A 27924-nucleotide genomic window follows, 5' to 3' on the forward strand; every position below is an offset into this window, starting at 1 on the left:
TTTTCTCTCTGCATGTGTATCTATATGAGCTGAGATATGAGAATGAGAGTATCAAGATGAAAAGGAAGTTGGAGGGATTGATAGTAAAAAGTATCATCTTCCATGTCTAGGAAGTAGCTAGCAGCATTTTCTGAATAACGAATATAATCTGTTTTATATATGTGTGTGTGTGTGTGTGTGTGTGTGTGTGTGTGTGTGTGTGTGTGTGTATTATCAGTGCTTTCATTCTTTCAAATAAGGTAAGAGTTAAGACACATTGAAAGGTTATTTATTTGATGGTCTTTAGTTGAAAGTATTAAGCTTTTCCAAGCTGCCAGTACAATCACATTAACAGAAAAATAAAAGTAAATTGTTAAACATAATTTTGTATAAAGTATATAACGTGTTTTAATTTTTAAAAAAGATATGAATGTATATGAACCATGTCAGTTTTTAAGTAAATCAGATATTTGGTTAGCCAAAAGTGAAAAGTTTGCTAATTGTTTCTAGAGATATTGTGGTATAGACTTTAGGAGAAAAGATGAACTATAAATTTAATAAATATTGAAATAACTTTTAAATGATAATTCTTTGGCTAGCAGAACCAATGTTTCCTGCAGTTTTTCAGAAAAACTGGGTGCTTCCTAATTATGCCACATATACAAAAACATTTTTTAAAAAGTGTAATTTACAAGTATGTAATACTTTAAAATTTGCGAAGTACTTTCCTTACAACTATAAAACTGGTATAACTATGTACTAGTGTGAAACATAGTACAGGTAACTATTGTCAGTTGACAGAGGAGGAAACAGGCTCTGAGAGGTTGTGACTTTCCATGTTCACATAGCTAGATTCCATTGATCATTAATAAGTGTTTGATGTACAGTTTGGAACTGGCTAACTTCACTGTACATTCAGTGCTCCATTAACTTCTACCACACTACTTTTTAGAGTATTCATCATCTTTGGGGAACTTTTTTTCTTTTTCTTTTTTCTGATCATTATCCTCAGTGCCTATCAGTGTAGTGACATATAGCATATACTGAAAGCTGTTGATTGATATCTCTTTACAAAGAATGTACAATTTCTATTATTATCAATGAAAATTAATAGCAGACAGGATAGTTTTGTCAGTTTAAATATTATATTTTGCGTAAATTTCACCATCCCACTTAGCTTATCTTGAAAAACCCTTCATTATCCACTTTTCACATTTTTAAATGTGTAGAATTGCAAGAGAAAGAATGCAGCCATGATGATTAGAACCCACCAGGGGGCAGCAGATTCCTGGGAATTTGAAGTTAGAGGCACATGGGCTAGTAGACAAAATGCCTCTCGATGCTCCTTTCTCCCTAATGACCTTGTGTGAGACATCCTTTGGACTGTAGTTGTTTCTTTTGTGAGATGATAAGTATTCTATTTCTGCTTACCTTTGTCTAATTTATTGATAAAAAAATAAGCAGGAGAGGCCAAGGACAGATCCCTGGGGCACCCTTATTTTAACTTGATTATGATCTAGTTTTGAATATTTCTTATCAATTTCTTTTAATTTTACCTCCCTATAGCATGAATTTAGTAGTCCCCCTCCCTCACCAAATTCTTGAATTGCATTTCTTTTATTTTTCCAATCACATGTAACGATAATTTTCAACATTCATTTTTTGTAAGATTCCTCCTTCCCTCCTCTCTCTCCAAGATAGTGAGTAATCTGATATAGGTTATACATGTACAATCATGTTAAACATATTTCCATATTAGACATGTGAAAGAAGAATAAGAACAAAAGGGAAAAACCATGATAAGGAAAACAACAAATTTTAAAAAGTGAAAATAGTATTCTTTGGTCTTTGTTGAATTACATTTCTTTAAAAATAATCCTTACTTTTATTGCTGTCTTGTGTTTTTTGTTAAATTCGTTTCCAAAATTTACTTTTCCACAACCCTAACCAATTAAGCATTATTTGTAACAAATGTTTAAAAAGAAAAATCAATTATTAAAACTATCCAACTAATCAAATTTGAAAATATATGCAATATTCTACATGATTAATTCTCTACCTTTGCTGATGAAGGGAGAGAAGAATATTTACTATTTTTTTCTCTGGGACTAAGCTTGGTCATAATTACAGTTGTGGAGGGGTTTTTTTTTGGTTATTCCATTTACATTATTGCAGTCCTTGGTATATTATTTTTATGGCTTTTTATTTCTCTCTGTATTGGTTCATATATCTACCCATGCTTCTATTTTATCTATGACTCATAACCATTTCCTTATCAATTTGTACTTTGTTTCCAGTTCTTTGCTACCACAACAACAAAAATTACAAAGTATAACAACAATAAAATTAAATTGCATCACCTGAATGTCCTACTAGTACCTCAAGTACATGTCCAAAATGGAATTTATATTCCCCCCATGTATCCACCCAATCTTAAAACCTCAAAGTTATCTTTGAATTTTTCTCATTCATATGTAGCCAGTTGCTGATTCCTGTTAATCCTACCCTTTCTCATATTAGTGCCCCCCAATTTATTGCTGCTAGAATTCAAGCTCTCCTTCCCTCTTAGCTAGACTATTCTTCTTCCTACTCCATCTCTTGCCTCTTTCTCTTCTAAATCACTGCTAGATAGGCATGGCTAGATGGCCTAGGAGATAGATCACTGAGTTTGAACTCAGGGAACCCTGACTTCAAATCCCAGCCTCTGTCACCTACTCCTTGTGGGACTCTGGACAAATCAATTTCTATTTTTTCCTCTATAATGTGAAGATAATATAGCACTTGTCTTCAGGATTGTTACGAGGATCAAATGAGATCCTTAACATAGTACCTAGCATATAATGCTGTATAAATTTTATATGCTCTATAAAAGTAATTATTATTAGAAGATTAATCTTTATCATATACAGATTTTATCACTGAATTTCAGAGTTGGAAGGGAATTCAACTGCCATCTAATCTAGCCCATACCTACTATATTACATCTGACAATCTAGTCTTCAATTGAAGACCTGTAAGGGAAAACCCACCACCTAACTAGGAAACCTATTTCACTTTTTAATAGTCATGTTAAGGAGTTTTCTTGATGGTATTCAAATTTTCCTCTCTTCACCTTCCATCTATTATTCTGGAGTGTCCTTTAGGGATAAACAGAAAAAGATGAATCTCTCTTTCTCCTAACAACCTTTCAGGTACTTGAAAATATGATCCTTGGGTCTTGTCTTTTTCAAACTTAAACATCGCTAGTGCATTCAAGTGATTCTTGTATAACTTGAGTCTGTTCACCACTCTGGTTTCCCTTTTTCTGAAATTCTCTAGATTATAAACAACCTAAAAAGTGGTGTGAATAACAATACTAATTTGGTCTGATCAGAGCTGACTTCTGTAAGCTGTACTTTTCTATGAAGCTTAAGATCATATTGGGGGCTAGGTGGGACAGTGGATAGAGTGCTGGATCTGGAGTCAGGAAGACTCATCTTGAGTTTGAAACTGGCCTCAGAAACATCCTGTTTGCCTCAGTTTCCTCATTTGTAAAGTGAACTGGAGAAGAAAATGGCAAATCACCCGTATGTATGCCAAGAAAATATCAAATGGGGTCATGAAGAGTCAAACATGACTGAAATGATCATATTAGCTTATTTTTTGGCTATATTACCATGTTGACTCATTGACCTGAACCTGGAATCCATGAATCCCCCTAGGTCTTTTTTTTTTTCCAGACAAACTGCTTTAGAGCTCAATCTTGATTTGGCCAAATGGACTTTGAATCCAATGTAAGATTTTCCATTTATCCTTTATTAGAGTTCATCTTCTCAGTTTTGGCTCAATGTTCTCATCTGTTCAGATTTTTTTGGATTCGGACAGACATCCAATATTGGCTATCTCTTCCAACTTTATATCATCTTAACATTTAATAGGAGATCTTTGCTTTGATGTAAGTTACTGATAATATTTGAAAAAAGTAGAAACTTGGGGACACTCCACTGGAGACCTTCCAAGCCATCATCAAACCATTATTGACTACACTTTGAACCTAACCAAATGAATGGTTAGCTCTGTCTTACTATACTATAATTTAGTTTATGTTTTCTATGTGAATATTATGAATTTGCTAAAATTAAAGTAAAAAATATACACACACACACACGCACAATATTTTCCTAATCTACCAGTCTAATCACCACCAAAAAAGGAATTTCTGACACCTGTTTTTTCTTTTTTGATGTCTTTTGTCTACATCAGTCATTTCCCACTCTACCCTTTAGATTGATTATTTCCTTGAGGTAAAATATGAAAAACGAGGACTAATTTGGAAACCATATGTAATGATGCCTATAAATATTATTATAATAAGATCATACTTGTAAACTTGAAAGGAACCTCAGAGGCCATCTAGTCCATTCACCTCAAATCACAACTATCCTGGTAGTTGTCCATTTTCCATGTTTCAACATTTCTTATATAAGACAGGTTTTTTTCCATTCTTCAGTTAATATCCGGTGACTGATCTTTTAATTTACTTTAGTGTCATTATATAGATTGTTCTTTTGGTTCTGTATAAGTTTTATAATTCCAACATTTTTCTGAATTCTTCACATCCATTCCTTACTGCACAATAACATTCCATTATATTCATGTAACAGTTTTTTTTCAATCATTTCTCAGCCAATGGATACTCACTTTGCTACCACAAAGAATACTGCCATAATTATTTTGATATTTGTTGGACATTTGTTTCTTTCTTGAAGTTTATGCTTGGGGTGCATTACTTTATCAAAGGAGATAGATGGCATAATTATTTTTCTTGTATAATTTCAAATTGAAATCCAGAATGATTTAAAATACTTCATAGCTCCATCATCAGGGCATCAATGTGCCTGTCCTCCTATAACCTCTTGGACATCAATTCTCATATATATTTTTTAATCTTTATAGATTTTTATGGTGTAAGACAAAATCTCAAGGTGGTTTGAAGTTGAATTTCTCTTACTAGTGATATATATATATATATATATATATATATATATATATATATATGTATATGTTTAAGTTTTTTTTTTTTTTGCAAGGCAGTGGGGTTAAGTAGCTTGCCCAAGGCCACACAGCTAGGTAATTATTAAGTGTCTGAGGTCGGATTTGAACTCAGGTACTCCTGACTCCAGGGCTGGTGCTCTGTCCATTGTGCCACCTAGTAGCCCCTAGTGTAGTATGTTTTAATCTAGTAATTTGTGATTTCTGTGAAAATTGTTCGTATCTTTTTATCAGTTATATATATTAGGAATGGTATAATCTGTTCTTGAGGAGGCTAGTCTGACACTTTATGAGCCCTGATTCTTTTCTAGCAGAGTTGCTAGTCTGGGTTTGCTAACCTAAGGCTATCAGATCTTGGGTCACCAGCTGACTTTTGCTAACCCCCCTCTGTCTTTAAACTGTCCTGGAGTTTGCCTTAACTTCATTGTTTTTTGAGTTGCTTTGGTTCCCCCATGGGGGACTTGGACTCTTTCGTACTTTAATTCTAATCTCATTTGAAATTCTTAACTTTAAGTGGCTTGCCCAAGGCCACACAGCTAGGTAATTATTAAGTATCTGAGGCTGGATTTGAACTCAGGTACTACTGACTCCAGGGCCAATGCTCGATCCTCTGTGCCACCTAGCTGCTATATATATATATATATATATATATATATATATATATATATATATATATATATATCAATCACTAGTAAGAGAAATTCAACTTAAAACCACCTTGAGATTTTGTCTTACACCATAAAAATCTATAAAGATTAAATTTGGAATTCTTGAGGAACAATTCTATTTTGGACTTTAGTCCAAGTGGTTGTTTCCCCATGGGATGTGTAGGGAGGTGATAAAAGGTGCCTAGAGTACTACTATAAGTCTTATTCTCAAATACAGAAATGGAAATGCTAAACAATAAAGAATTTTAGAAGATTTAGGACCAATTGCTTATTCAAAGCTCTTTAAGACATTAGGCAGATAGGGCTGATCGTTAGCTAATTTACATTTTACCTTCACTGAGTACAGTCTGATCAGAGCCAAGTGGTTTCTTTTCTTTCCTGTAGTTTTCCCTATGGGTGATGCTTTTCCTCTCATCCTATCTGCCTATCATTGTTCCTGTGATTGTTTCAGTAGCCAATACTTCATTGCTTGGTGGTTCAAGGACAGGGTCAGGGAAGTTACTAGCTCTCTTTTCAAATCTCACAAGGCCCTGCATGAAATAAAAGAAGACACAAACAGGACACGGTCCCATCCCAGACACAGGTCAGCCTAGGACGTCATGTGCTCCTTTGGCTGGACCACACAGGACCAAAGGAGGATCCCATCCCTAGTCTTTACCAGTCTTCTGGAGCTGAGAGTCCTCAGAAAGCTGTCAAAAAGGAGATACCCTTTAGGTTAGAAATTGCTTCGAAAGTATATCTTTTGAATTTGGGCACGTGGAGTTCAGTTTGACTCTGTTTGATCCCACTTGGGGTTTCCTTGACAAAGATACTAGATGGTTTGCCATTTCTCCAGCTCATATAAGAAACTGAAGGAAATAGGTTTAAGTGATCTTCCAAGGGTCACACATCTAATAATTGTCTGAGGATGGATTTGAACTCAGATCTTTCTGATTCCAGGACCAGCACTCAATCTCCTGGATGTCCTAGTTGTCCTGACTTCTGGCTTAGCAACTACTAAAAGTAGCAGCATCATGGCTAACAGGAAGCATCTATATCTGCTCCGAAGGACACCACAAGAGGGTGCTACACTAATAATGCATGGTAGAATTTTTCCTGGAATCAAAAGCAAGCTGCCTACAGTTTGCAGTTTTCATTCTCTCCCTTTTTTGAAAATTAGGACAATTGCCCCTTTTCAGTACTTTTCCATCTTTCCTGTTTTCAGAAATCTTAATTTTAAATATCAATAATGGAGGGACTTCATCTAGGACCTGAGGATTCAGTTCATCTGGATCGTGACTTTCATCAAATGCACTTAGAATCTTTTTTTCTAATCATCTTGCTTTATATATCTTTATTTTGTTCTGACCTTTCCAGTTCTTACATCATTTTTCTTGACAGACAAAACAAACAAAATAAAAGTTGAACACTTCTGCCCTTCTCTTTGTCATCAAATATTGTCTTCCCATTCATTCCAACAGAGGTCTCATTTCTTTTTATTGATATAACTCATTTTCCCAGTTGAACTAAGTCCCCATTAGTTGTCCTTAACTTTCCTTGTCTACCTTAGTTCATTCTAAGCTTTAAGATTCTTGATACAATTCTTATAGAATTGTTTTTTGTATTCATCATGCATTGCTGACATTGATTTGAGTATTAAAGATAAAGTTGGAATTAAAGATAATTTGTTAGTTTGAATCAGCTTTCCCAAGGATAGCAAATGATTTAAAGTTCACACCCTGTTCTATCTAATACTCTCTATATGGACCAGGGCTTTGGATTTCAGATTATCATTTTGTATACTTTTTATTCATGAGCCAATGCAGGAAGAGTCAATCAGAACTATTCTAGGGGTATCTGCTACTTTCTCTTTTCTGAAAGAAAGCAGTTCCTGAAACTAGCTTCAGAACTCAAGGGAAAATATCCATTCCCATATTCATAGGTTTATCTGTTCCCAAATGTGCCTAATATAGTTCTGGTATACATGGGTAAAATTCACTAAAGTGAACAGCTAAAGTAGAGTCTGATGTGATAAAATAGAAAGAGTAATGAATTTTGGATTAGAAGACCTTGAATTCAAGGTCCAGTACTCAACACTACAAATTGTGTGGCCATTGGAATCTTAAGTTAAAAAAATGAAGATAATTTTCATTACCCATTTTGAAGAGTTGTTGTGAGGAAAACATGTAAGTTTTGAAATATTCTATAAGTGAGTTATTAAAAATGTCATGGAATTCTTTTCCTCTTTCTCTAAGTGGTATGAAACTACTGCTTGTTTTAGATTTTTAGATGAAATATTTTTGGACAGAAAAGGATGAAGAAATGGGTAATTTGATGTTTTTCATAGTCATTTAATATAAATATTAGTTGTACCTGCTTGGGAATAGGCATTGTCTCACTTGAAGTCAGATGAGTTACAATATTTTCAAAAGTAATTAATCTTCATATTCCTTGTTAATATAATGCCTAAAACATCACTTCGGGCTTTTATTAGATTTACAAAATGGAAAGTTTTAGGAGTTTATCCTGTATATGTCCAGGATTTCTATAAGCATATTTTCGTGTTAATTACTTCATGTTACTGGATTTATGAGGTTGTCACATTTTTCTAATCCTTTGGTCTCTCATTACAAACAGTATTCAAAGATGTTTTTAGAACCTCATTTATGGGGTATGTCTAATCCAAGAGATTTTTGGATTCTTGCTCTTGATTAGGAATGACTAATGTTTATACAAGGAATGAGTGGAAACATGTTCACAGAATTTACCTTATGTTCATAAAACCATTTATATTTTATGTAACCAATTTATGTCAAATGTGGGCATAGTCAAGTCATGTTGCTTTCCATTTGCTATAGGAGAAGAATAGGATTTCAGAGCTGGAAGAGAAATTGGAGGTCATCTAATACAATTATCTCATTGAGGAGGAAACTGGGGGACTTGGTCAAATCCACATAACTGTTAGTGACAAAGCCAGAAATGGAATCTAGGCTTTCGTCTTCTTTCCCAGGGCATTTCCCATTAAACTGATGCTACTTCCACAGAAGTTGCTTTGAAGGTACTTTTGGGGAATGTGTCGAAACATGTAAACAACATTAGATAACTGTGTATCCTTGATATCTACTTCACAAGACAAAAAAAGCCATGGAGAATCCAAAATGACTTTGAAAGCTGTGACTTGGAGCAAGCTGTGAACTGCACGATTCAATTCTAAAGTTATTTAAGCCTTTCAAAATTATGGAGAGTTCACATCAGACTGAATGTTCTTTTTTATTGTGATTGCCAAAATAATTTCACTAGGTACAACAACTTCTCAAACAGTACCAATATCAGGCTCAGAATTTAATTACAATAAAGCAATTCACAAAACACTTTAGACAACAACATGCTTAATAATTCTTTGAAAAAGGCTCCTCCAAATTTCTATACAAGATTAATGTGTGATACAATAAGCTGTTATAAGGAGACCCTGAAAGAATGTCATTCTACATTCCTTATACAGGTATTTTCATGACTGTCCTGTGGAAGATCAAAAAGTCCAATCCTTCCACATTTGACAAATAAGAACTTTCTTAAATGATGTGACTCAATTTCCACTCAAAACTTAATGGCTATTGTAGTTTCCACCCCCTGCAACTAGGCGAAAATATGTACATTTTATTTTGATGGAAAAAAAAGACCTGAATTTTTTTTTTTTTATATTACACACTTCAGATTGGGATTTATTCATTAAAATATATTCAGAATTCTTAGCACACTGCTAAAATCAATGTGCTTGTGGGCGTTTAAAGGGAAATTATTCAGCATATTTGGCTTTCTTAAAAGAATGATTTCTTTGAAGGATGATCATTCTTCTCTTTCTTAATATGTATGGTATATACTTTGCAATAAAATTTTTAGTATTTAAAATCTTTAACTTAAAGCCCAATCATTAATTTTTTTTCCTTTACCCCTCTGATAATACTAAAAGCTCTTATTAAAATTTCAGATCTACTGGTTCCATCATCAACAATCAACCAATCACAACTTGGCCTGAACATGCTTCATGAAAAATAAATCATACACCTGTAGCATCTATAATATCAGCAGGTAATATTGGGAGAAAAGGGTATGCTATTATTCCATCATACTTTGTATTAATAATAAAACCTTCTCATGGAGAAGAAAATACATTTAAATACTTTCAATCATAATATATACAGCAATAAAAATTCACATTTTCATGCTTTAGTGGACACTGAAATCGTCTACCAAACAGTTCTTGTAGTTTATCTAGAGGCCTCTTAGAATCTGACCTATTGCTCAGTGCCAGATAGTACATTTCTGATGCCAAAGGAGCAACAAAATGTCTACCATCTTAAGAGGCAAAGAGTGAACACTTCCAGACATCAAGTCCATAACAGACACATGTCACAGCCATGGCACTGAGTATATTTGAAGTCCAAGGGACATTCCTGATCTAAAAATCAGGAAACACTGGACTGGAGTGGGTGGAAAGCCAAAAATAGCCCTTCAGAACCCGACTAAATCCTTCCTTATGTGTCACGTCCATTGGACCTTACAAGGTCTTAGAAACAGCATGATTATTTGTCCTATATCCACTATATACACTTTTCTGATAAGTTTAATGTTTCATTAGGGAAAGTGACTTGTAGAGATCCTCCCTTATGTGCAGGGCCTGTTGCCCTGCAGTTCCTGACAACCTCATCCACTAATATCACATTCTCTGAGTCCTGTCCCTGGGAGGAATCTGACGTCTCTGAGCTTCGCATAGTCCTCAGGGAGGTGGTGTCTGATGGAGGCAGCCCGGGCCCAGCTCCTGGCAACAAATTACGGCCCCCAGTGCCAGCTTCACTGAGCTCTGGCATATAAAGGAGAGTCTGGGAGGTACTGCTGACCTCTTTAAGTTCCCGGGAAATGAAAGACCTCGAGTGGTTAGACATGGCAGATGTCCGATGACCCGAGCAGTTGAAGTTGCCTCCTGACCGCTCCCTGCGACCACCTCCAATGCGGCAAAAGAGGCATTTGATTTTCTCTATTGCTTTACTGAGCACTGTCTTTCGGAGAAGGATATAGATCCAAGGGTCCAGAATAGGGTTCACTGAAGCTATTCGTATAGCCTGCAAGTCAGGGTTCTTGCTGATATCGCTTTCAGATTTTGGTTGGTACAACTGGTTCACAAAGACACGCACCTAAAACAAGGAAATATAACCAAAACTTAAATTTGGTCCAGGGGAAAGGTCCTTTGCTTGGTTAAGTCATGGCAGATTGCCACAAGAGGGAAGCAAAAGGTTTCAGGAAAAATTTTGGGAATGCAATTTGTAAAATGAAAAATGAGAATGTACATCAAATTATGCCACTGTTTTTCTAGATCACTGTATGGTACATCCAAACTTTTGTTAAATCTTTTTAGATACATTTTATCATTCTCTTCTATCATATACAAGGATCAAGGCCCATCTATAAACACATTATTACCACTACTGGAATTTGAATTTTTTCTTGCCATGGATCTCCCTTCTCACTGTTATGTTTTTAAATTAAGTCTTCATCAGCAAGTCTAGAGTTGCTCTTTTTTATATAGTTTAGAAATGACTGTCCTGGAATGTCAAAAAAATTATTTAATTCTTCCAAGTAAAGCTTTTCTGTAACTAATCAGTTAAGCAAATACTTAGTGAATGACAAGGGCAGCTCATACAGATCTTTTTTCTTTAAATCTTATATGGAAGCTATCAAGTGATCCTAGGACCCAACGTGACTAGGGGGAATTCTAAAGGAGACAGGACTTCTAATTACAAATATTTTAAAGAAACCCTTAAATGAAAATAATTTTAATTAGGCATATTATTTTTTACTTTGGACACTTTTGAAAAATACAAAGAAAAGAAAAGGCAAAAACAAAGAATTCACAGTTATTTAATAATCAGTTTTTAAAATCCATAGTGTGTCAAATACTCACTTAGAGCCTATTTAGTCATATGCAAGGAATGATTTTAACAAATTTGTTTTGCTATTTTCCCAGGTTAAAACAGATTTTAAGCAGCCAAGTAGAAGCTGAGAGAGGACTTAGTGAAAACTGAAGGAATTAATAGTGGATGATGAAGAAACAAGCTTAAGGACTCAAAAAAACACATCAGAATGTTTTCCTATTTAATGTAAGGGCAAACACTTTATCTTCAGTAGACGATGAAGTTATTATTATCTTTTCTATGTCTAGGATTGCACAGCAATATGACTTTTCATAATAATGACCCTGAATCATAAGGAAAGCATTACATGATGTTTTCTATCCTTTGATTGGGACCATGAAGTTGCAAATACATTCTTAAAAGATAAAAACATTTTGATAAACTGAAATAAAAAGGCTCTTATTGTCTAGCTATGCCAGTGAATTTGATTGCAATGTATTTTTAAAAGTTTCTTGTTTTTTAAATAGCAATTCAGATATAAATTAACCCCAAATTATGGTGACCAAGGGCAAATCATTTAATGTCTCAGAGTCTGTTTCCTTATGTGCAAAATGAGTGGCCTCTGTCACAGGGCTTTTGTGAAGAAAGTGCTAAATATTTAAGTGCTTTATAAGTGTAGGTTACTATTATCCTTATTAATAAAAACAAAATGGTGAATAATATAGAATTGATCTTTGGAAGAGAGAAGAACATTATTTTACATGCAATTTCAGCCACTTTGGCATGATAACCTTAATGCATTCTCTAGCATTTTAGAAAATGTCTAATAATCTGTGGCCTTGTCATTGTTTTTCTAGGTCTGGTATAAATATAAAGAGACAATGAAGCATAGAAGATAGAAGGCTAGTCTTAGAGAAAAGAGAATATGGGTTCATGACCTTCTGAAATACTAGCTGGGTAACCAAAAGCAAATCACTTAATTGCTCAGTACCCCACCAGGCCACCACTAACACTAGAAATCCAAATGAGCTTTCAGTCTTTCTCCCACCTCCCCCTCCTTTTCCTTACACTGTTGAAAATACAGATTCTTATTTATGTATTTATTTAAGGATAGATTTTTAACATGGCTTCCCTATGAGTGGGAGAAGGAAATTGCAAATCATTCCAGTATTTTTGCCAAGAAAACTCCAAATGAGGTCACAAGAGTCGGAAAAGACTGAAAAATGACTAAATAGAAGTTTATATTACTTATAGGTAATAAATAGGTAAATAAAGAAGCTATCTATAAGTATAACTCATTTGGAGTTTTCTTGGCAAAAATACTGGAATGATTTGCAATTTCCTTCTCCCACTCATTTTACAGATAAGGAAACTGAGATAAACAGGGTTAGGTGTGATTGGTCCAGGATCACATAGCTAAGTACATGAGACTGGATTTGAATTCAGCAAGATGAGTTTTCCTGATTCTTGGCCTTGCAAATCTATCCACTGCACCCTCTAAGGTGCCCAAGTAATATAAATACATCTGAATTTTAAAAAAGCAAATACTGTAAACACAAGTAATATAAATGCTCTATCTAAATAATAAAAAAACAACAACCAAAAGCTTTGTCATGTGTGGTGTATATAGTGTATGGTAAATCTGTAGGTTATGATTTTGAACAGGATTGGAGAATTATAGCCACTAGGTGGCAGGGCTACTCCAAATTTTCTCTTAAGTTTTTCAATTTCTTAGTTCACAGAAGAAAGGTAATCAACTCAGAAGTGTTTGCCCTGTTTATGTAGTTTTTCTACGTTGCCTTTGAAATAGTCAGGTGCATTGAAAGAAGGCAAATTCTTGGAAAATTTACAGGATAGCACAGTTCCCTTTGAAATCTATTGCAGTATCTGAAAAGAACTGGAAATGTTACCTTATGTTTAGCAAGTCAGTGGTTAGCACTAACTCACAACAAACATCACTGACTTGGAAGACTACAGGCAAGGAGAGCAACATCTCTGTGATTTTGCATAGCAGTCAAACTATAGTAGCAATATCTAGTATGAATGCTTGCATACATGGTGCTAGAAGACCACAGATGGATGACAGTCATCTTAAGAACACAATTCTATTTTTATCTTTTGTGGTAAAAAAGTTGAAGACCATGCACTATTTTAAGCAATAGCTAATGGAACTTTCAAAGTTGATGCTGAAATTTCTATGCCAACTTAACTTTTCGTAGAGTTTTTACTTCAAGATATGGCATCATAGTGTATTATATAAATACATGATAATAGCTATTTGATCAGCTTTTCCCAGAGAACAAAAAGCCAATATCAGAATAAATACATCTGGAAAGCAATACAATTTATGTGGGAAAATTGAGAGCATTTTTTTTCTGAAATTCCTGTTCAACAGGCCCTAAACATGTTCAGACAGTTTTCATTGTTCAGTAGTATATACTACTGATAAAACAGTCTGAGTCAGGAAAAAAAAATCTTGAAATAATTTAGGTTAAAAAATAGAACATAAACAACCTATCACCATCCAACCTTAAGAAATTAATCTGGCTTAAAGTAAACTGCAAATTTATACATGTGGTTTATTCCTGGCAATGGCTAGGCAGCGGTTTTATAGTTTCTTGAATTTTTGGAAACTTTAGTATTGCATTTCCTGTCTCTGAACTTTCATCTCTGGGGTAGTGTGGGGATGAGGCCTGGATGGTAGCACTCCTATCATAACTTTGCTTCTTTTCCAGGAACCTCTAGATGTACTTTTATAAAAACCTGAGGTTCAGTGAAACACAATTTGAAAGTCACAAGGCAAAAATGCAGACTTACTCCCTAATTACTGGGCAGCTTGGTGACATGGAAGCTGGCGTGCTGGGTCTGAATTGGAATTTGGCCTCAGACACTATCTTTGTGATCCTGGGCAAGTCACTTGACCCTATTTGCCTTAGTTTTCTTATCTGTAAAATGAGATGGAGAAGGAAATGGCAAATCACTCCAGGATCTATGCCAAGATAACCCCAAATGGGGTCATGGAGAGTCAGACACAACTGAAAAAAAAAAAAGTCTGAACAACAACAATCCATAATTAGCATCATTTTAACAGGAAGTATTGAGAAAGGATGCTGACATTCTAATTAAAATGATTTAATAACCTAGCAAAGAAATTATGATTTCAAATGACTGAAAGTGGCCTGTTACTGAGGTTCTGTGGTACCTGTTATTCTTGAAGAGCATAAAATGAAGTACTCAACTAGCTAGCTACCTTGTGAAAAGGCTAAAATTGGTACAACTGTTATTAAAACCCCTAAAAAAGATTCTTTTTTTTGTAAAAATATTTTAAAATAAAGCCAAGAATTAAGGCCATCACAATGTCTTAGGAAGCATTTGTTTACTTAAGAATTGATAGAAATGTCAGAAGCATGTGCTGGTACAAAAAACCCTTTAGATTAGGAATCAGAAGGTTTGGGTTGAAATATTCTAATGTGACTCTGTCCTTGATTGGTAGCATACTGCTTAGCCTTTCTAAGTTTCCATTCCTTGGTCTGTAAGATGAAATTCTAATAATACCTGTGTTGAGATTTGTATAAAGAGGTATAAAATGAGGGTACAAGTGTTTCAAAGGGGATTGGAATCTGAGCATGTTGGGAATAGGTATAGAGATCTAAACTTTTGGTATAAAGTGACAAAACAATAGAAATAATATGCCTGCTAAAGATAAAGAGATAATGAATGGGAAAGTCTCTAATATACAATACAAATGAATGGTATTATCTGAAAAAAATATCTGCCTCTAAGAGTTGAAAACTAGCGGAAAGTTATCAAATTATTTAGCAGGCATACTACTGTGACAAACCGACTTTACCATTAAAGAAGAAAGTTAAGAGATGAAGGGAGAAAGTTAATGATGCTAAGTTCTTTTTCTAATAGTAAATTAATCCACTTATTCAAAACAAAACCTATCTAATGCTTCAAATTATCTAATCAAAGGAATATCTCAGCTATGGAAAAGAATATTGGAAAAAAGAGGCATGTAGTCTTGGTGCTGAAATATACTATTTTGTGTGTATTCATCTAAATCATGGAGTTGTAATAATGTATAAATATACACACCAGGAGTCTTCCTGTCAGGCTTAAAAATGTGCCATGTTAAAAGTTAAGGTATAATAATAATAATAATAATAATAATAATAATAACAATAGAATAATAAACCTGAAAATAACAAAACATTTCAGATTTTGCTTTAAAAGTATCTAAGCCTGTTCTTGTAATATTCGTTTACCTAAAGCTTCACTGTGTAACCTGGTCTAGAAATGCCTCCCAGGGAATTTTATTGCTCTCTTTACAGAAAGTCTACCACAAACAAAGAAGTATTCTTTTACCTGGTTTTCATCTGTCTTTATAAACCTCTCCAAATCACATGCTTGCAAAGGCTTTATAGAGGTCATTCGTTTTACAGTAAACAAACAAAAAAAAAGACCAAAAAACCCCATAGCCAGTCATTTCCTAGACTAAGAACATATTAAGTCAGTCACTTTTGTGTAATTTGTCGATCTATTTTTAAAAGTGAGATGGATTTTTCTTAAATTTGGAGTAATGAATAAATAGACCATCTCACATTTGACTAATTGTGCATGGGCATCAAAAAATATTTTTCCAGATCTTGCAGCAAATTGACTCATACTCTGAAGCCTGATATTTGATTACAATTATCATTATCTTTGCTAGGAGAACTGCAAACATGAGCAGTCAGAAATTGATCTAGCAATTACATTTAAGAAATCTTTGGTGGCAGTCTTCTCTAAAGACTTACAGAGTATACATTCCTTTTTGTTTATTCTATTAGTAGCGATATCATTTCTTTAAACCTCCTGGGTTTTGAAACTGATTATAAGTGGAGGAAGAGATGAAATAATCATAAGTGTATTATTCCCAATGTCTGTTTTCACTTTATAACTTTCTACCTGTCATTTTTTAAGGTTTTGAATTTTACAGTTTTCCCTCCCTCCACCCCCAACAGAAGGCAGTCTGATAATCTTTACATTGTTTCCATGCTATACATTGATCAAAATTACTTTATAGCTTTCTTCAGAGGATTCTGGAGATTCATTTAATTATATTATTCAACTTGAGTCCTTTTTGAGTGTATGAAAAAACTAATTTTTTTCTACTCTCATCCTAGATTATATCAAAAGGTAGAGTTTTTTTCTTATGGATTAGTTCAATAAAAATTTCAATTTATTATTCAAGTAAAAATTCCTTCAAAGACTAAACTAAACCCTGGAATAACTTCTAGACATTCTCCTGAACAAGAATAGATTCCAGCAAAAGAGATCATAGCTGGTAAATTACCATTATTACTCTTTTTTGGGGGGGTATCAACTTTTCAAAATAAGGCAAAATTTAGTATTTTGTTATCCTGGTTAATGTTTTCACAGGTTTTTGGAAATCCAAGTAAACTTTTTGTTGCCTACCACTATTATGTGCTAGATTTAAGTGATCAGAAAGGTTTGCCTCTCAGATGGACATCATTGATCCCAACAGGTCTAGTTTATTGATTTCTCAAAATTGAACTTTAGGCTTAATGATTATTCACTTTTGGATTATTCCTTAGCTCATTACATAAATCCAGAAGCTTGTCAAACAATCCATAATCCTATACTGTAATAATTTTAGAGTGTTCAAAATAGTTTAATTTTGGTTAAATTTTTTTCATTATCTCATAAGCCTCTTTTTTAAAATCACAAATGTAAATTCAATCTATTTATTTTCATGATTACCTTTAAAAGTTAAACAGATTAAGTCCCAGAGTCCTTCAAAGGTGTTTCAGGGCGTATTTTATTCAAATGTCTTTCATTCATAGACTGAAATTCTATACTGATGGATTGATTGCTAGATCTGAGTTATTTTGTTGAGTGTTCCCTGTTAATTTCAAGTAAGAATGAAAGCTTTTATCAGAAACATGCTTGACTTTTAAATTCATAGCAACCAGGAACTTGTCTTTTAAAATGATTACCCTTTTAGACCTTTTCAGATCTTGGAAGAAGACATTTTTACAATGATAGCTACTACTCTTTGTAAATATGTCTTTTTAGAACAACCCCAAATCTTTTCAGAATTACATATTATTTAACTTTCTAGTTCCTACTTCTACAAAATAGATGTTTTATAAATAACCATTCCCATTGTCCTTTACCATACTGTGAAGCCAAGGGAAAACACCAATAAATTCTAGCTCTAATAGCAGGAAGTTTGTTGCTTCTAAAATCTCACTTTATTTCATGCTACTGATAATAACAGGAAAACATATTTATATAGCAAAAGTGACTTAATTCTGTAGATTATATTAGGTCTTAGAATCTTTTGGCCATATTTGTGCTTCTGGTTATAAACTCTGGCAAGATGCTCCTCTCTGCTGACTCCCTTCCACCCTTAAGTCCCTTTCATTTACATTAACCTTTACAGAGACATGGTAAATGGCAAATAATAATAGTTTTATTATATTTATTATCATACATCTCAACCAGTGCTAGGAAGAACTGACTTATCCAGTAATTGAACTGATGGATGGTGAATTTTCAGTTGAATGCTGAACCCCACAGCACCAGTGGGACTAAAAGGGAATTACTTCTTTAAAAGTATCCTGAGTTCTAAGGTTTAGTATTAGTATTAACTTTTTTGACCATCTACATCTACAAGAGGTTATGAAGTACAATAGTTAAAGTGATGGCTTCAAAGTCAGGTTAAAATTCTACTTTTGACCCACAGTGACAAAAATCTCCCATTTCTTTCCAAGACAATTTTCTCAAACTGCACGATGCTAAGAATCTGTAGAGGGAGCTCCTTCACCTGGGAGGGGGTTCTCTATTATGAATGGAATCATGGGTTTATACGCAATATAAGTTTAGTTAAGTATGGCAAAAAAAAAAGTTAAAACCAAAGCAAACCTGTTTTCAGAAAGAAAGCATACCCAAATCCAATGATAGTCATATATAATGTTAGAATCATACTTATTTTGTGAAGAAAGATATATGAATGATCAGTTTTGCATTAGTATTAAAATATGTGCTTCATGAAAATTTAATTTACTTTATTTTTCTTGAGTTTTTTCTGGGAGAGGGGAGAGGCCTGTTTCCTTTTATAACATGACTAATATGGAAATATTTTGCATGACTACATATGTATGACCTATATGTCTCTGTAAGATAAATGAAGTGCAATTGGAATAGCATTTGATTGGTGGTTAAGAGACCCAGATTTGAGTGTTGATTCTCTGTGTTGGATATCAGGATCTGAGTATATTTCTCTGTTGAGCTACAGTAGATCTAGGAATCTATCAGGTCTCTTTCAAGCTTAAAATTACTGTTCTTTATGATTTTAATTCAAAAGTCATTTAAAAACCCCAACTTTGTAGACAGGTTTTATCCTAACACCATCCTAACACTAAGAGCATTCTACTTTATCTGGCAACAGGAGGGATAGGTTATTTCTGAAATGACAAGAAGACAGCAAGAGAAAGGCAGCTGACCTAGATAAGAAAGGGAAAAAAAATACTATGAAATAAAAGAAATAACATGTAGAAAAGCCCCCTCAAATCTTAGTGGTCAGAATTTGCCCTGAAGAGGTGTGAAATGAGGGTGCAACTTATTCAAGAGGGAATTTATTTAAGATTGATCTCAAACAATGGAAATAAGATCCTGCTAAAGGAAAGGAGCAATAAGGGGAGGTGCCATCAACATGGTAAAAGTTCACCAGAAAGTATCCCAGCACCAGCTAGGAAATAGGCAAAGAGTATTATACTGAGTCAGAAGGACCGGGTTCTAATCCTGAGTCGTTCACTAACTAGCTCATTTCAGTTTGATCAGTGTAAGTCTCTGAACCGGTTCCCTGATCTGTAAAATGAGTTGGTTTGTCTACCCTTCCGATGGGGCTAAGTCATAGAATTCTGGCCAACTCACCACGAGAGGGATGGAGCAGATGAGTACCACCAAAGAGGTGGCAATGAGTAAGATGACCATCTGGATCTCTGCACCAGCAATGCGGCGGAAGCTTCTACGCCTGCGAAAATCGCTGAAACGAGGGACAGCGGAGCAGGAGGCCAGGCTGGAAGAGGCGGCGGAGACCATGGCAGCGGCGGCGTGGTGGTGGCTGTCGGTGCCCAGCGAGGTGCGGCGCACGAATTGGCGGTGCATGCGGATGAGCGCCACGCAGACCAGCACGTTACAGAGGACCGTGACGAGGATCAGGAAGGAGCTGAAGCCGGCATACATGTAGGAGAAGGCGGCGTGGGTGGTCACGTTGGTGCGCCAGTCTATGAAGCACCAGGTTTCGGGGTACTGAAGCTTGGAGCTGCCGAGCCCCATGCTGGGCAGGGCGCAGAAGAGCACGTTGGAGACATAGACTGCGAAGAGCGTAAGGCCGGCCAGCTTCTTGTCCACGTAGTGGCTGTAAAAGTAGGCGTGGTTGATGGCCAGGTAGCGTTCGATGCTCATGGCGCAGATGATGCTGAGGCCGGAGAGGCCGAAGAAGAGGAGGATGAAGGTGCTGTACTCGCACAAGCCATCACCCCCGGGCCATTTCCCCTTCACGTAGGTGGCGATGGTGACCGGGCTGACCAGCGATGTGCCCAGCAGGTCGGTGACTGCCAGCCCGCACACCAGCGTGTAGAAGGTCGTCTCCTTTTGTTCCTTGCGAGACTTGCACAGCACCACAATAGCGATCAGGTTGCCCACCACGCCAAAGATGAACATCACCGCTGGGATTGTCACGGGAGGGAGAGAACCCTGGCTCGGGGCAGAGGAGTTATCTTGGGAGGACATGATGGAGCCCTGGGACGAGAGTCTGCGACCGAGAGAGGAGGACCAGCACCGTAATCAGCACCATTAAATCTTACTTTTTTTTCCCTCTAGAGCTCAGCTTTCCCACATTTTCTATCATCATAAGCATATTCTAATTCATTCAAGTTTCAGCTAGCTAGAAACCTACACTTGACAGCAGGAAAGATAAATGTTTTTGTTTTTAAAAGCATCCTCTCCTTTTTTCCTCCTTCCCTCCCGTCCCCCCCCCCCCCCCAGCCAATAAGAAATTAGGACCTCGGACAAGGAGGAAAGCCACGGAGCCTAGGAACTGGTTCTCATTTAAAAGTTAATCGAGCATAACATGGAATCAATGTAAAGACTAACAGAATGCCTTCGGTGGGGGGAAATTGTAAAACTCAAAATAAAATCTTTCTTTAAAAAAAGTTCATTGAAGGTGCTGTTTTGGGGGAACTTGAACTTGCCACACTCGCTCTGTGTCCCTGTACTCTTTCCCGCTCCCAACCCGGGCAGCGACTCACCTGTCAAAGCTCCCCCCGCTTCTGCCTTCCCCTCAGCTCCCCAACTCCCTCTCCGGCTCTCACCTGCTTGGACGGCCCAGAGCTTCCTCGGAACCCCCACTTCGGAGGCACCTCCTCGGGCGGTCGCCCCGCTCAGCCCGGAGCTGGGCCGGGGCGGCAGCGAGTCCCCTCCGCCCTCCCGCCCTTGTCTGAGGAGAACCAAGGAGACGGAGCGGCGGGATGTGCGGGAGCGGGCGGGCGCGTGGCGCGGGGCCTCCTGCACCAGGCGGCCGGGACGGGCCCCGAGCCCCGGGGGCGCGGGCTGCTCGGCGGGGCGGCCCGGCCCGAGGTGGCTATCGAGGCGCACGGCGGGGGCTCGGCGTGGGCGGGGGCCGGGCCCTGCAGCCGCTCATCCTCCGCGCGCCCCGGGCCTGCCGCAGTCCCGCTGGCTCGCCGGCGCTCTGAGCCAAGTTTCCTCGGGCCCCGAGTGTCCCCGCGGGCGGGCGGAGCCGGGCCCTGCCCCCGCCTCGCCATTGGCCTGCCTGGCGAGGGGCGGGGCCGGGGCAGAGGCGGGCTGGGGCGCGGCCGGGCCCCCGGCGGAGGACCCTCCGGAGCGGAGCCGCGGAGCCCCTGTCTCGCCCGCCTGAGAGCCTTGGCCTCCGCCCGCTCCGGCGCAGGAGCCGCGCGGCAGGTGCCTCCCCGCTCCCGGGTCCGCGGGTCCCCTCAGAGCGGGAAAGCGAGGCGGCCTCCAGGGGTCTGCTTGTCCTCCGTAGCTCCGGGAGAGGGGGCCGGCCCGGGCTGCCGGGCGCGGGCATCCTTACCCCCCAAAAGGAGCTGAGGGCGCCCGGGCCGCGGCCGGACAGCAAGGGGCCGGCGGACCCGCTTCCTCCGCCCCGCGTGGACAAGAAGACCTCTTTCCACCGGCTCCTTTGCCCCGAAGTGTGGCTGCGCTTACCCCGCTCGGCCCCAGGGACCCCCCAGAAACGACGGACAACGTAAAGATGCGGGTGCCCTGGGATCGAAACCCAAGGGCAAGTGCATCGTCCGTCACACCTCGTTTCTTGGAAAGAAGGATCGGTCATCTGCATTCGTGGGGAGGGGTGACTTGATCGAAAATAGACCCTCCCCCCCTTTTCTAGTTTCTGGGGCTAAATTTTTAAAACTCTCAAACTCCCCCTACAATGCCCTTTGAGTTTTAGGTTCTTTTTACTTCATTTTCTTCCCCAGGAAGGACTGGGGAAATCGAATCTTTCATTGTGTTACTGAATGTCTTTATCCCCAATTCCTTGTTGAAGAAAAAAAATCTGATTTTTGGTTCCTAGTCACCAAAAATGAACGGAGGTTAAAAGAGAAGTTTCCCACCTAAACTCCTGTAAATCACTCTTTCCATAAAGCTCTTTGTAATTTGTAGCCATCTAAGATTCTTTTGTCTATTCACAACTAGCTGCAAAAGAAATACTCTAGAAGAATCTAAGAAAGTATCAAGAAAGAAATCAAATATAGTGATTATAAGATCATGGGTCTAAATTTGGAAGAGATTTCAGAGGTAACCTTGTCTAATCCCTTCATTTTCTAATTAGGAAACTGGCTCGGGGAAAACTAAAGGGCCCAAGATCAGGCAGGAATGGAATTCAAACCTAGGTCATTTGAGTCAGGAAGTAGTGTTCATCCTCTATAGTATCTAATGACAGATGGGATATTATAAGTTTTTGAATTACATTTATCTGTAGAGTCTGATTTCTTTCTTTTTTTTTCAAAGTAGACACCAATAAACACTTTAAACTTATAAATGTGATATAATTATTTATTTAAATGCCACATGAATAATTGCACTCTATGTTGCACAGTTCCTATTTATTCAACTATATATATATATATATATATATATATATATTTGTATAAATTAATATCCTTGGCTCATTTTCTCATAGCCCCAAGACAACTTCATCTGTACTTATCTTTTAAAAATCAGCATAACAGAAGAATCAGCAATAAATAAGAAACTAATTTATGTTCATCACATTTCATCACTGTTACTAATCATATTTTCCCTTTTGCTCATGATAGTGGTCAGTAAAACTTAAAAGTGGAAGTAGGAAATACTGTGGTCAATATTTTGTGGATTATATATAAATAACATTTCATCCTAGAAGACAGCTAGAGAAAATGATCTACAACATGATACTGAAACTCAGTGTTCGCTTTAGATACTGAATGACAGATTAGAATGAAGAAATTGAATTAAAAACATTTAAAATAGTGGATTCCAGGTTGCTTAGAAGTTAATAATTGTAGCTGGAGAAAACAATTGAGATGGTATGCCAAATATCTTTTAAAGAGACAATGATTTTGAGAGAAAGTGAACTAAAGATTCATCAAGCAAGTATGTAATGCACTGCCCTCATTCACAGAGTGGAAGTTTAGATTAATAAAAAAACACAATCATTTTGCTAATTTAACCTTCAGTCACTCTTGAACACTCTTGAACAGTTCAGTTTAGCTAGATGGTGGAACAGACAGGGAGCATCTCTGTGGTGCAGCAGATGTTGGACCTGGAGTCAGGAAGATCTGAGGACAAATCCTGCCTCAGACATTGTGTATGGGAAAATCATGATCTCTCTTTTTTCATTCGTAAAGTGGGGATAGTAATAGACCTTACCTTCCTGGGTTGTTGGAAAAGGAAATCAGAAAATATGTGTAAAGTGTATCACTGTTAGTTTATTATAATTCAAAAAATGATTCAAAAAGGTATTTTTTTAGCATTCAAAAATAAAGTCAGAGTAATTTGTGTATATTCTTCAGTGATTTGTATGTATAGCAAATGCTATAAGTGCATATTTATTTACACACACATATCTGCATATGTAAAATATATACTAGCAATTGAATTGAATGATTATTTGAATGATAGCTTTGAATCTTGATCATTTGAAATATTTAGTTTATTTTAATATGTGCATATGATTCTTTTCTTCCTTGAAGTCTCAATTTTTCTTTCTTGTTGCTGAAGGTAGATGCAGTTGCAGGTTTTTAGTGCTCCAACAAAGCATGGAGCCTTGTCTGAAGTCAATATTCCCTTGTCAGGAGGAAAATGACTGTAGCTGGACATAAGTAGGAGTGCTCTCAATTAGCAACAGGATCATACTTTCTTGGCAGTGCCAGTCAGGGAAGCTTAAGTATTATGCCAAAAAACCAGTCTATGTGATGGCTCAGTTAGTTGATCCTTTTTATTACTCTAGGGTAAACAGAGAAAGGAAAGAAATACTCTATCTTTCTGCCTGCAAGAAAAGGCTGATTATGTCTATCAATTTGCTCAATTCCAACATCCTGGTTCCATCCTCTCTAGGGGCCAATGGAGAAAAAGCAGGGAGGAAAGGGATTTTTTTTTTCAAAGGAGAAAGAGCCAAGGCAAGGGGCAAAAGAGGAGAAACATCCTAAGTAATGAGATGAAAGAACCCTGGGAAAAGGCTTAGTAAAATGAATGAGACTTGGTCTGGATCCCCAACCTACAGCTGGTAACATCCAGAGTATTCCTGCTAAGAACAGAATGCTAATCATTTCTGTATTGAAGTCTAACCAAATTGTGTTTGTTCTCACTTTTTTTTTCATAATAGGCCATGTCTACAATCATAACAGTAGGGAAAGACTTCTGGGGTAGACAACATAGTGCCCTTGATTACATGCCTCCTTTATATTTGGCCAGTTTGCTCAGCACAAGAGTAAGGAAAACAAGTAGCAGCAGAAAGAAGAGAATATTTGCATTTATGACCTTGATCTCTCTCTCTCTCTCTCTCTCTCTCTCTCTCTCTCTCTCTCTCTCTCTCTCTCTCTCCCCCTCCCTCCCTCTCCCCTTGCTCTCTCCCTCCCTCCCTCCTTCCCTCCCTTTTCCCTGTTCTCCGATCTATATTTCTGTGTGTGTGTGTGTGTGTGTGTGTGTGTGTGAGAGAGAGAGAGAGAGAGAGAGAGAGAGAGAGAGAGAGAGAGAGAGAGAGAGAGAGAGAGATGAGAGAGATGTATTGCTCTAAATTGTTTTCATTTTCCAAACCTAGGTCTAGGAGAAAACATAACACATATTAGAAAGGTTATTCTGGACTCATATTTCTTTGAAAATAATCGATGATTCCCTATTGCTTCCAGGATGAAATGTCTTGGCATTTAAAGCCCTCACTAATCTGGTTCTGAGTCTTACTTCCCCTGTCTTATTTCATATTAAACCCCCATTCATGTATTGTTGCAATCGAATGACTCTCCTCCTGAAGACACTAATCAATTGTAAAACATATTTCCAAATTAGTCATGTTCTCACATCTACTTCTAAAGACATACAGGATCTTTCCTTTTTCAATAATGATAAGGATGAACTTAAATTTGTTTAGTGTTTTGTTCCAGAGTAATTTCTTTTCCATTATCAGAGGAGGAAACTGAGACATAGGATTTATAAGATCATGGGATTTTAGAATTAAAAGAAAACTTAGAGACAATGTTATCCAGGGCTTCTCAGGCTTGTGTGTGTATGTGAATTTGACATTCTCGTGAAGCCTAAGAACTCCTTATAATAATGATTTTAAGTGCATAAATTAAATAATTCAATTAATTTAAATTATTAAATATATAAATAAAATTAAATAAACAAGATTACATTCCCTCAGTATTTTGACATAGTATTTTATATATTTTTTAAAAACCAAGTTCATAAATCCCAACTTAAGAATCTCTGGTCTAATCTAGTTCTTTTAAATTACAGATGAAGAATCAGAGATTTAGAGATTTTAAGTAACTTGTTCAAGTTCCCAAACATATCAAGTGGCATGATTGGGATTTAAACTTAATTCTTTTGATTCCAAATCCAATATGCTTTTCATTTGCCCAGCCCAAGCAGCTAATTAATAATATAGCCCCTCCTAGGATATAGCCCCTCCTAGTTCAGATCTTTTCCTATCAAATCACACTAGCTCCCTAAATTGATTATGATGGAAACCATACAAATAAGTTGAATGGGTATTTATTTTTTTAGAGGCCAAACCTAAAAGATCCAAAGAACAAAAATCAAGACAAAAATATTGACTGTTTTTGTGAAGGTTGAGATAAATATTCAGATAGGTCAAGCAAACCCAGGGAAAGGTCGCTTGATAAAAAATAAGCAATTTTCCTTTATCCCCTTTTAGCTTCTTATATTGCTTCAATTTGCCATATAGGAATTTAATTTTGCCTGTGTTCTTATATAGTAGGATTGACTTAAGTAAATAACTTTCCTCCCTGGACTTCAATTTTCCCCATCTATATATAAATGAGGGCCTTCAAAGTCCTTTCCAACTCTAATTCTATGATCTTACACTATTGGGAGCTGTTGGCTTTGACTGAAATCTGGGACAATAATAGTAGGAGCAGTAACCTAAGAGGGTTCCATATAACTTCCTATGCATCTTTCCCAGTATGTAAAGACAGTAATGACTGTAAATACAGTCAGGTCTGATTACCCCTCAGAATGTTACAAAAATCATCAACTCAAAGAACAAGGTAGTTACAGTACAAAGTTAAAAATGGAAGTGTGGGAATTGTTTTGTGTGTGGTTTTAGTGATTTATGTGTTTTTCTGTACTATTTAGTGCTTATGTATATTTCAGTATTGTTTATGTTTTTAAAAGGTAATGGACTTTATTGAACTGCCTATAATTTTATGATAGAACTCTACAAGATGTCAAAGTTTTTTTTTCCCCTAATGATAAAAAGATAAATTTCAAAAGAAAATCGGAACAAAAATGCTAACTAAATGTTTTTAAAACAAATAATAGATTTTAAACTGTTTATATGGAAATTGTATTTTAGTATGAAACTTCATGATTCTATGAATTTTTTCAGACAGGCAATGAATCCTATGGCCACAGGTAGATTTTCTTTAGAACCCTGTAGCTAAACTGTATAATTATAAGAAGGTTTTTCAAGATTTCTGAGAAAAGGTAAAAATCTAGATATTGTACCAGTTTCAACAGTGCCTATTTTCAGTCTTGTGCTTTTGAGTCTATCTGTATCACAAAAGAAAAATCATAGAAATAGATATGTACATCTATATCATAAGCAAGAGAAACAAAGGAAAAACCATCCATGGCAGTGGTGTCAATAATAGGCCTAAATATATATTTTGAAACCTGTCAAGATGAGCTCTTACTGTACTGACAATCTCCCCTTCTTAGTTTATCGTTCCCCTCATGGTGTCTTTCTGCATATTGACACTGATGGAATGGTAGGAATAAAATATCACCAGCTTTTGGGTAGCTTCCTTTCCCTAGAGAGAGAGATATATCTTTTATGAGCTGTTTAAGGGCATCCGATTTTTTGTTGGAGAAAAACAAAGATGGCAGACAAGCTGTAGAGATGGCCTAACTTTCCATTAATGTTAAGGGCATTAAATATCAATGACCAAAGTATCAAGAAGAAATAGTTTTATTGGAAGCAAAAAGTTATTAGGTAGCTAGGTGGTTCGGTAGATATAATGCTGGGCCTAGAGCTACAAAGGAGACCTGAATTCAAATTCAGTCTCAGATACTTACTAGCTGGGTAATTCTGGGCAAGTTACTTCACCTGAGTTAAATGCTACTTCCCAGCATTATTGTAGGAAAAAATGAGCTAATTTGGTAAAGTGCTTTACATCTATAGAAATGCCAGCTTTTATTATTGAGCAATAGTGTGTCAATTACTCAGTTTCAACTATAGGAGAAGAGGTTTAAGAATGAAAATGAGAAAAATATCCTTATTTTAAGTTTCTGTATATATATATATATATATATATATATATATATATATATATATATATATATTCAGATTGTATTTCTGCAGTAGAATATAATCTGCCCTAGGGAAGTTCATCAGGTTAGAATGGATTTGAAAAGTTGGTTTACCCTTTCCAGAGTGAGGGAGAGAAGGTGAGTGTAAATATGTTATAGCCTTCCCCTTTTCATCCCCTGTCCAGGCTGCCCTCACCAACATAATTTTGCTAATAACATACTTAATATAGTCTAACTAATCCCTGCCAGTGAGTGAACCCCAAAGATAAAAACCT

General features: G+C 36.7%; 1 protein-coding gene across 1 annotated transcript; it reads right to left on the reverse strand.

Moving 5' to 3' along the window:
- Nucleotides 1-5713: 5713 nt before the first annotated feature.
- On the reverse strand, nucleotides 5714-21072 carry PTGER4 (prostaglandin E receptor 4). The gene is made up of 3 exons (XM_074208698.1): nucleotides 20953-21072; nucleotides 19511-20393; nucleotides 5714-10849 (listed from the first exon to the last, which is right to left on the reverse strand). The coding sequence occupies exons 2-3, from the start codon at nucleotides 20369-20371 to the stop codon at nucleotides 10259-10261; spliced, it is 1452 nt and encodes a 483-aa protein (XP_074064799.1). The 5' UTR covers nucleotides 20372-20393; nucleotides 20953-21072; the 3' UTR covers nucleotides 5714-10258.
- Between the last annotated feature and the right edge of the window lie 6852 nt (nucleotides 21073-27924).

This window comes from Macrotis lagotis, chromosome X (assembly GCF_037893015.1).
Source record: "Macrotis lagotis isolate mMagLag1 chromosome X, bilby.v1.9.chrom.fasta, whole genome shotgun sequence".
Classification (NCBI taxonomy): domain Eukaryota; kingdom Metazoa; phylum Chordata; class Mammalia; order Peramelemorphia; family Peramelidae; genus Macrotis; species Macrotis lagotis.